The sequence below is a fragment of the Anopheles maculipalpis genome, chromosome 3RL (genome assembly GCF_943734695.1).
Source record: "Anopheles maculipalpis chromosome 3RL, idAnoMacuDA_375_x, whole genome shotgun sequence".
Classification (NCBI taxonomy): Eukaryota; Metazoa; Arthropoda; class Insecta; order Diptera; family Culicidae; genus Anopheles; species Anopheles maculipalpis.
In genome coordinates, this window is record NC_064872.1 from 45941752 (window position 1) to 45951440 (window position 9689).

General features: G+C 39.4%; 1 protein-coding gene across 1 annotated transcript; it reads left to right on the top strand.

The window, feature by feature from the left end:
- The first annotated feature begins 756 nt into the window (after nucleotides 1–756).
- LOC126565808 (microsomal triacylglycerol transfer protein) lies at nucleotides 757–4251 on the top strand. The gene is made up of 5 exons (XM_050223017.1): nucleotides 757–894; nucleotides 1402–1422; nucleotides 1548–1717; nucleotides 1790–3864; nucleotides 3928–4251. The coding sequence occupies exons 1-5, from the start codon at nucleotides 840–842 to the stop codon at nucleotides 4238–4240; spliced, it is 2634 nt and encodes an 877-aa protein (XP_050078974.1). The 5' UTR covers nucleotides 757–839; the 3' UTR covers nucleotides 4241–4251.
- The last annotated feature ends 5438 nt before the right edge of the window (nucleotides 4252–9689 follow it).

The window sequence follows — 9689 nt, forward strand, 5'->3', positions numbered from 1 at the left end:
TGCTTCAACACCGGTTAACACTGGTTGTACACCAAAAAACGAATAGAAGTTAAAGATTATTTAGAAATTAAAGCAAGGGAAAACAGTTCTATTATACCTTTTACTTCATACGTCAGATCACTTTTGCTGGATAAAAACGCTAATTTGCAAATACACATGATTCTTCAATCAATTAAGTACGATACGCAGAATCAATCTAACTTGGAAAACGATGCGCGGCATTCGAATCAACCGGGTGTTAAGCGGCGTTTATACGTACAAAGGAGCGATCGGTAATCGAACTTTTTTTTTTAATTAATTATTTATTTACAATTGATAATGACGGTCCATTGCCGTATTATCTTAAATTAATTATGCACCAAGGGTAATTTTTATTTAGAATAGGTTTTTTCTTGGTGCATAAAATGCAGCAATACATAATGCATATGAAATCGGTTTTGTTGAATAGATCTGCTAAGTATTTTCAAAGAACGATGGAAATTATTGCTATGAGCTTTGGCTGCAAGCTGTACACCTTACTTCTATATACTTTGGTAAAGTTCAACGAAATCGGCAACTGTCAAATGACAGTCGGCGATCGTTTCTTTTCCATTCTGAATGCGGTCCGTCTACCAACCAAGTTCATACGTGATTTGGTTGGATTTATGTACGGATGCAACGGTTTAATTAAATCGTGGCTCAGAGTGAGGAAAAAATCAACGAGCATGAACATTTCGCATAACTTCTCCTGGTTTGTGTCATACTAAAGTTATTGCTAGTGAAGCGATTCCAATCAGTTCTGTTGGGTGATCGTAAGCGGATGGTGTGTTGTGTTGTGTGATCCGCTTCGAAAGAGTTGAATGACCACGATGCTGAAGTTGTACATGTTTCTATCTATCCTATTATCTTCCTTCGGTAAGTGCAGTAGGCCCGACGTTGCCAAGCAACAGCTTGATACTGATACTGTGATAGATGCAACGAAAGCAGGCTGATAAGATAACCTTACGCCTTGAACTTGAAACATGAATGGTCTTAGCGGCGAAAGAGACACCGAATAATTTAGACGAAGATAGGGAACAAGTAGAGAGGAAACAATTGCCGCTCATCGATGTGCTTATCATATAGGAATCGGGCAAGCAACATAAACTGCCTCAAATTGGTAGCAATTGAGAAGCGCCATAGCAGCTAACCAGGAAGGTATACGGCATACGGCGTTGAGTAGAAAACCAATCGGATTTTGGGTAGTTTATTGAAAAAGAAAGGTTCTCGCAGAACGAAACTGTAGCAAGAAACAGATCATAATGACGTGTACCGAGATCAGCTGATAGCAGTATAGTCTTGTCATGTTCAGCTGGTTAATGTTGTGTAAACAAATCAGATTGCTGTATTTTTAATCTGCTTTTCAAATCTCACTCATTGCAGACTTCGGATACGTGGCTCCAGGTAAATACGGCGAGAATCATTGTACTTTATGGAAATATGCACGCTATTATTTGAGCCATAGCTCAATCCCGTGATAGGCCGTCCTATCTGTAATATATTTTAATTTATTTCTACCTCTTTCACAGCTTTCGGTGATGCCTTTCACGTGGGTACGGAGGAAAGGTTCGATTTTTCCAACATAGTACTGGTTGGAAACGCCAAAAATGCATCTGCTTCATTTGGATACCGAACCCAAGCGGTTATTATAATAGGATCAGTATGGGGAAACGATGAGACAAAATTGTTGAAACTACAGGTATGTTCTCTGTTATAATGTTACGGTATCGCAAAATAGCAAACCGCCAAATAATGATTAATTTTGTTGTAGATTCAAAATCCTTCACTCGTTAGCATTCCCGATGGAAATATTGGAAAAATTGATGGAATGGAATCTCCGTTCTATGCGTGGTGGAATTTGGGTCGAATTAGAGGAATCTACTTTGTACCATCAGACACGGTTCCGGTGAGAAATATGAAGAAGGGCGTTTCCGCATTATTCCAATATCAGCTGTTAGATGGAACATACTCTGAGGAAGATCCTTCAGGAAGGTGCGAAGCGAAGTACATATCTCACTCTTCCACACGGTACCACAAATCAAAGGGAAACTGTCAATTTGATGATAAGCGAATGGAATGGACCGAATATGCTTTGCGTAGTAATCTCAAGACTTCACGAAGTACGGACTTTACTGTGTCTACCGAAGGCTCATTGCAAAAAGTGAAGAGTCAGGACTATGTGAAATATTTGCTTAATGCACACAACCAATTCGGAGCATACTACGAATCTATTATGGAGCTGAACGTACTAGGAACCGCCCAGAAAATATCAACAGCGGAAGGATCAAGCTTAGAGACGATTGTTAAACAGCTGTCTTTAGAAGGAGAAACGCTTTTAACGCAAGAGTTCCAAACACCATGCAAAGCTAACAATTGCGAAAGCATTATCGGTCTATTCAAACGGTACAAAACGTCTCTTACCAATGAAAATGTCGGTAAAGAAGCATCTGCTACTGCACTGGTTGATATGGTTGAGGTTGCGCGTCATGCTAAGAAAGAGGATTTGCTGCGTTTGCTGAAGGCAAAGTCATCACATGAAATTAAAGGACAACTGTTAGATCTACTGGGTGCGATACAAACGATAGATTCACACGAGGCGGCGAAAACCGTATTTCTAGACGGGGCTGATGATGATAAAATGTTGCTTGGCGAACGCTACCTGCAAGCACTGGCCGTTGGCACAAGGCCGCAGAAGAAAATCATTGAAGATCTTTTGAAAATGGCCCAGAAAGAGCATGAAAATGTAAAATTTTTCGATAGTCTCATTCAGAGTTTGGCAGCAATAACGCGTCGATATGCACAAGTGGAAGGAAACTCGTATGAAACCGAAATTGTAAAGAAAGTGACCGCATTGTTGCAAGAAAAGCTAAACGAATGCGTACATGACAACTGTAAGTTAAAGTATATACGTGGATTGCAAAACCTCAAATGTCCCAGAACGGTCGATATTCTTTTGAAGCTCGCACAGGGATCATCTAAAACTGTTAGTGTAGCTGCAATGAAAGCTTTGCGATCATTCTCGGTCTACCTTTGGAACGACGAGTTCAGAGCCAGATTTGAGGATATTTTCTTTCAGGTATCGAAACGGTACGATTCCAGTGCACGAACGTTGGCGCTAGATATTTTGTTGGATTTGAAACCAGATCGCGATGAGCTATCACATTTGGTACAGTTTTTGAAATCCAGCGACAAGGCGTATGAAGTAAAACAATATTTGCTACAGAAGCTACGGATGATCGCAGACCAATGTTCCGAATTTGGCACAATGCTGAAGAGTATTGTCGAAAGTGATCCAGTACTGAACAATTACCACATCCTCGCCCCTAGAGGGCTGTCTACGGCGTTGAGTCGTAAATTTTCTACAGCCCCTTCGTTTAATGCTTCTCTCACGAGTTTGCAAGAGATGAGCGGAGGTGTTTTGAAACGAGGTATCGTTGACTTAACGCTAGACGTAGATGATGAGAGAACAAGCCTGTTTACCCTCGGACTATACGCCGGTGGAATGTCATCGTTTGTCAGCAGTAATGATGCGGATGCAAGCGATGCCGACGAAGAGGAAGAAACAACGGCAGGAATGGAGCTATCGGTACAAGGTATAGCTATGAGGCCGTTAGAATTTTTCAACGGAAAGGGTGAACTGATGGGTCACGTTTGGAGCGGTACAGCATCCGAGGCGACCCCGGCTTACCAGGCGATCACATTATTGCAGGACAACGAAGAACGATTTTCTTCTCATAACGGTGTAACGTTAGCGCTCCGTGCCACCGGCGCTATATCGATAGATCTGAATGGACAGGTTACAATGAGCCTCTGGGGTCGTAATGCCCAGTCCAAAGTGGAGCAAAAGTGAGTGAATTACATGAGCTTCGTTTGAGTACACATAAATAAAGTATTTTCTTTTATTTGCAGCACTGGCATTAGCATGATCGGTCGACTATCGTTCGATGCATCCTTCGCGACAGTGGATGTACGGTTTAGCGCGGAACAGGAACCACAACTGCATTTGACATCAGCTCTAGACTTTTCCGGAGATCCAGCTCTGTGCATGCAGCTAGTACAGCCGAAGAGTTCGCTCAAACAACGGTTTGTGCGAACGATAAAATTAGTTGGTACAGAGCACCGAGCGTCACGCAAAACGATCAAAACAGTAAAGTTAAACGGGTTAACGCATGCGCTCAACAGGAAAAACAATGAAATGTGTAATCTAATTTCCAAAAGCTGATATGATTCAGGCCATCAATAATCCATGACGTATTGGGAAGGGGGGAAAAAAGTTAATCTTCTCCATCACAGTTCCACCAAGATTGTTCCAGCTAGTACAACTTGAAAGACCAGTAACTAATGAATATCATTCCAATATCTTTTTTCATAAATGTGACAATAAGCAATTGTAAAGGAGTTGTTATAATTTTTGTGCAATCGTAATGATAAATAAATCAATTATGCTACTGAATTAAGAACTGTTCATGAATCAATCGTAATTAAAGCATCTTCTTGCGTCTACACTGAAATTGAATTGTAATATAAACTGTAAAATATGTTTATTGGTAGCACAGCTGTGAACAGACTAGTATGGAACTTTTTTTAAGCCTGATCGCTGTTTAACAGTAGCAAATGACACACTATGTTGACTATTCGGTAAGAAAATTTAAATTACACGTAATGGTTTGTTAAGCGTAAGTAAAAGTAACGTTGTCGATCGTGTATTGATTTGGCGATGGTTTTAATTCCATAGACGAAATTAAAACAGTCTGTTCAGCTGAAAAAAACAAATTGAAATTACTGGTGACCGAACCACTGTGCGCACTGTCAACAATCCATTTGACATAAATGCTTGACAGCACCTAAATACAGTTGTGTGCGTGTAGCATTGAAAGCGAAAGAAAAAAACGTCGGAGTGCGCAAGATTTATGTACAAACTTCTTCGTTTTCATCCCAAAACTATAGTCAGACTCGGTAGTTTTTCACTGACTCGCAATAGGCTAATAATGTACGATCAACTAAATCTACCGTATCTATCGAGTGTAGTAAAAGAATTGTGCTTGGTGTAGCAACATATGTTGCTTGCGTTTCCCGTTTATCACAAAGAATAACGTCGCTATCGTAGTTGCAGAATTCTAACCAATTCAGACCACAGTTGTTGGACCACAGTCAACCAGCAAGGAAGCAGAAATCCTGTGCTAAGGTGAACAATTTGTTGTGATTTACTTGCTTGAGGAGGCATTTCAATAGCTTCGTTTTGAGTAATGTGCTGTGATGTGTGGTTCGATAGGTGAAACTAGCGATTTACAGAAAGTGGAAAAATCTGCCGTCCACGAAATAACCGTTTAAAAAGATTTCGTAAACATCGATTGCGAAGAAAGGAAAAACGGAAACTGCTGAAGCGAAAATCTTTCCCTTGAAAGTTGCAGCGCCATAGGTTTTTGCTGTCATGGTTTTGTTGATCCCGGGTTGGCATAGGAATTGGCTTCGTCGCAGAATATGTTGTACGATTCATTTTGCTTGCTAGATAGCAGGATGTGGGCGTAATAGTGTGTGCAGTTTTTTTATGCTAATCTTTTTCCCCAGTGCTCCTCCAGTACACCATCGCTGGTTCGTTCTGGTGGCAAAGTTGTGCAATGCGTGTTTATCTTTAATTGTTTTGCTGGTGTTACTAGTGCAGATGGTTGGTTGGCTTGTGTTTGGTGACAAGGCCTTGCGAAATTGAATCCAGTTTTTCCTTTCAGATAGCAATATACGATAGGCCAGATTCAATCTGAGTGTTGTTCTCTGTTGAGAAAGTGCTATGCAAAACGGTGTACTGCATGCAGTACACGAAAGAGTGTATGAGTGTTTACAGTCGCATCGTAATACGAGTGAAGAGTTGACCAAATTTGGTGCGACAACGGGCAGCACATCGGAGAAATCAAAGTAAGCACCTGCCAAACGGGAGATTAAAGCACGTCGAGAAAAAAGTGCTTCGTTTACTGATTGCGGTAATTTGTTGTAAGCAAATTGCTACGGCAATTCATTAATAAGCTGTTGCCCCGAAAGCATCCAACCTCGTCTCCTTCTGTATGAAGGCGATTGCCGGTCCCGGTGGAGAAACAAAGAATCAATCGTATCAGCAAACGAACAACACGGCAGGACATTTGTGTCCAGTATCCTCCCGCTATCTAGCTGAAATTGGTCATAGAACATACTGTCCTTATCAATCCACACACTGTACTGTGGTTTCGTTGAGCATAATTGAGGGAAGATTAGCCGGTTGAGAGTGACAGGTAAGGACAAACGACAAAGAATTGCTGGTAACTTCCAACACTTGTTGAACAAGCTCAACATATTATCACAGATTATAAGCTGTAAAAACTTTAGAAAGCACATTCTCTCTTTCAACAGCTTTCGACTATTTTAGCTTGATTTTGTTAATCGAATTCAAACATGGTGTGATTCATGCAAGACGTTGACAAATGTGTCTCCACTTTTACATCTACTTCGTGGTTAGTTCTGCGAGAAAGCGTCAGGACTAGCTATTAAGCCACGGTGATGATTTGCGAAATTACGTCCGCTGTGCGTGCGTAACGATGGCAAGATTCGGCTTTTACTAAGGATGGGTGTCCCACGGTGTTCTCGGCGAGCAAAATCGATACACCGCGGCGGTAGGGTAACATTAGTTGTATCATGATCCGGTTTCTTCGTGTGGCATGATGTTGCTGGCCACGATGGCGTCACCATTGTCGTCAGTGGCACGGGTCTGCACGCAGCCGCTACTGGACAGCAGTGGAAAACCTGCGTGTTACCAATTCTTGGCTGTGTGTTTTTATCGATTAGCCGTGTCGCTCTCTCGAAGCAGAGCGAAAATTGCCTAGAGAACGGTAACGTTTTTTTTTTCTTCTCTATTTTGCTACACGGCTATATCCTACGGGGAGTCATTGACCGTTTGTTAGAGCTAGAGCATTAAGTAATTCCTTTTGGGTATTAAGCCAGCATACAAGAAAGGCGCATTATATTTTACTTTACTTCACTAAACTTGTTTTTTTTTAATGAAAACTAGATGTGGTCGGATGGCGATGATGCCGTCCCATGGTGCACGAAAAAAAAATTCTTTCGATATTTGAAATAAAGATTGATGAATCGATTGATGATTCGTCCAATGAAAGGAACTTTTCTTTTCGAAATGTTTGAATTACTTTTACAAGCACGCCAACTTCTCTTCGTTTCTCAATCTCATTTTTACTTTATGTACAATAGCACGTGATAATAATCTATTTTTCGTCGCTGTATAATATGTAACTTTGTTACTTAATTTTGCTTACTCTTAATCAGAGTTTTTCATTCAATTGTATCTGTTCATTTTATCATGTAGTTTTTTTTTATCCACTTTAAAAGAAAGAATGAAAACAAGCTTTCAAAACATTTTTAGGCGTTTATAGTTCCTCAATTAATGTATCAAAATTACAGTTGTTTAAATACAAAAACAACCAAAAACTCAAATATGCCAAGCTCCTTTTTATTCCACATTCATATAGGAAAATGCAAATGATATCGTGCGGCGAGCCAACTATAGAGAATAGCGCAAACACTTCTGAAATCCTCGACCACTGATATAAATTACCCCCAATAATGCTATTTTCATAATACTCACAAGACACAAAATTCGCAAAAATAAATTGTAGACACTTCGCTTCCTAGACCAACATAAAATTTTTTGCATCTATCTAACGGATTTTACCTAGCATGACAGAACGATGTTTGAACGCATTTGTATCAAATCAAATCTTCAAATCTTGAAATCAAATTTTAATATGTTTTTCAGATACGGTCTTTTATTTTTGTCATTTGATGGTAAAAACCAAGCAATGTACGTTTAACCACTATAAAAATAAAATTTTCATTTGGTTTTCGCGCGCAGGAACTAAGTAATTTCATAAAATAGTAATGTAAAAAAGTTTGTTTACGTTTTCAACTCTTCAACCGGGTAATATACATTTTCCATATCAATCGCAACTATTTTCGTATCTATTTTGTAGGATTTTTTGTCTATTTTTGCTGATTTGCTAATGTATCGGAGGTTTTTATATCAGTGGTCGAGGATTTCATAAGCGCTTCCGATATTCGCTAAAGTTGGTCCGCCGCATACTTTCATTTGCATTTCCCTGTAAATACAAATAGTAGTTAGCGGGTTTTGAGTTCTTTAAACTTCGTCCAATTGTCAATTTTCGCATTAAAAAGAGACTAAGCTTGTACGGAGCGATGAAATGAAGCACTGTCAATTAGTTAGCCACTTGTAAATTGGTGCCTTAAAAATAAAGTTTTGTATTATTTTTCCTCTTCTTCTGAGTCTTTTAAAGAATCAGTTTCTACATCTTCTTGAGTAATAACATCAATAAATTCCGAAAATTTTGTATAAGGTATCTCCAAAAGTATCTTTCGGTCAGCTGTTGAGTCTTTTTGACCATCCGCCGTTAACTGCTGTTTATTAATGATTGACACGAACTGCGAGTTTTGATAAATGTCCTTCTTCTCTTTAAACCGTAAGCTATTTTTAATAGTTGATACGGTTGTACGAAACCTGGATTCAAGTTTTACCAGCTTTCTGGGTTTCAACATTTCAGTTTCAGTTTCAGTTTTCAGTTTCAGTTTCAACAACAACATTTCTTCGTATTTCCTAGAAGTAAGTAAGCCGTCCTTGGTTGGCATGGCCTCTTATTTGAGTGCTTGATTTGAATTTCATCAAAGGTTCAGCGACTCTCTTATTGCATTAACGTATCCTGACATATTACATGCAGATGATCGTTTGTAAAATGTTTAAATAATTTCCCAATAAATTAGCTCAACAACCTCTACTAGGTTTATTTTTGGGTGTGTGTATATGTGTGCAGAAATTAGCTACTGATATTGACTAAAATAACCTAGATGAAAAGTAAAGCCGTGTTGATTGAATGGTATTTGAAGGTGGACTAGTTAGAAAATATCGATTGGTTTACAATCGTATCGCAAGTTGTTTAAGGTTGCATCCCTGTAAATGGTATCCGCTTGCATTGACAACTATCATTAGCCTGGATTTTTCTATTCGCACGCATACTGATGAACTATATGTAGCGCCACTATTCATTTCTGAAATGGAATCGGTGCGAATATGATGTTAAGAGCTTTTGAACGACGATCGGATCGATCCATTTGCAGTTGGCCAGTGCAGTGGTGTTATATTGATTTGTGATTGATTTTTTATTGCCAAATCAAAGATGGAAGCGACAAGATGGGCCCTAAAGGATGCATGCTAGAGAATGATAAATTGATCGGGTGCGTTCGGTGGGACGGGCCAGGTGAGCTAATTCATGAATTCATGAAATGAGAAGATGGAAGGTGGCTTGACTACCGGTAGAATGACAGAAATGTTAGCAATTATAATGATAGCACCATTTTAGGTATTCTACGTCCGATTGCTTGTGTCCATCATATCCATCGATGTAGTGACGGTAGTGACGCAGATAGATAGGCACTTTCACACTCATATATTGGGATTTCCATTTCATTTACAACCATGTGTCACAATTCTACTGATCGAGGGATAGATGGTAAAAATAATTAAGTCTATGAAAGTGAGCGTTTTAGTATAATTTGCTGCTGTTAATAATTCCGCTAATAAAATGCTTATTATTTTTTTGACAGGTTTCATCATGCTCTTCGAA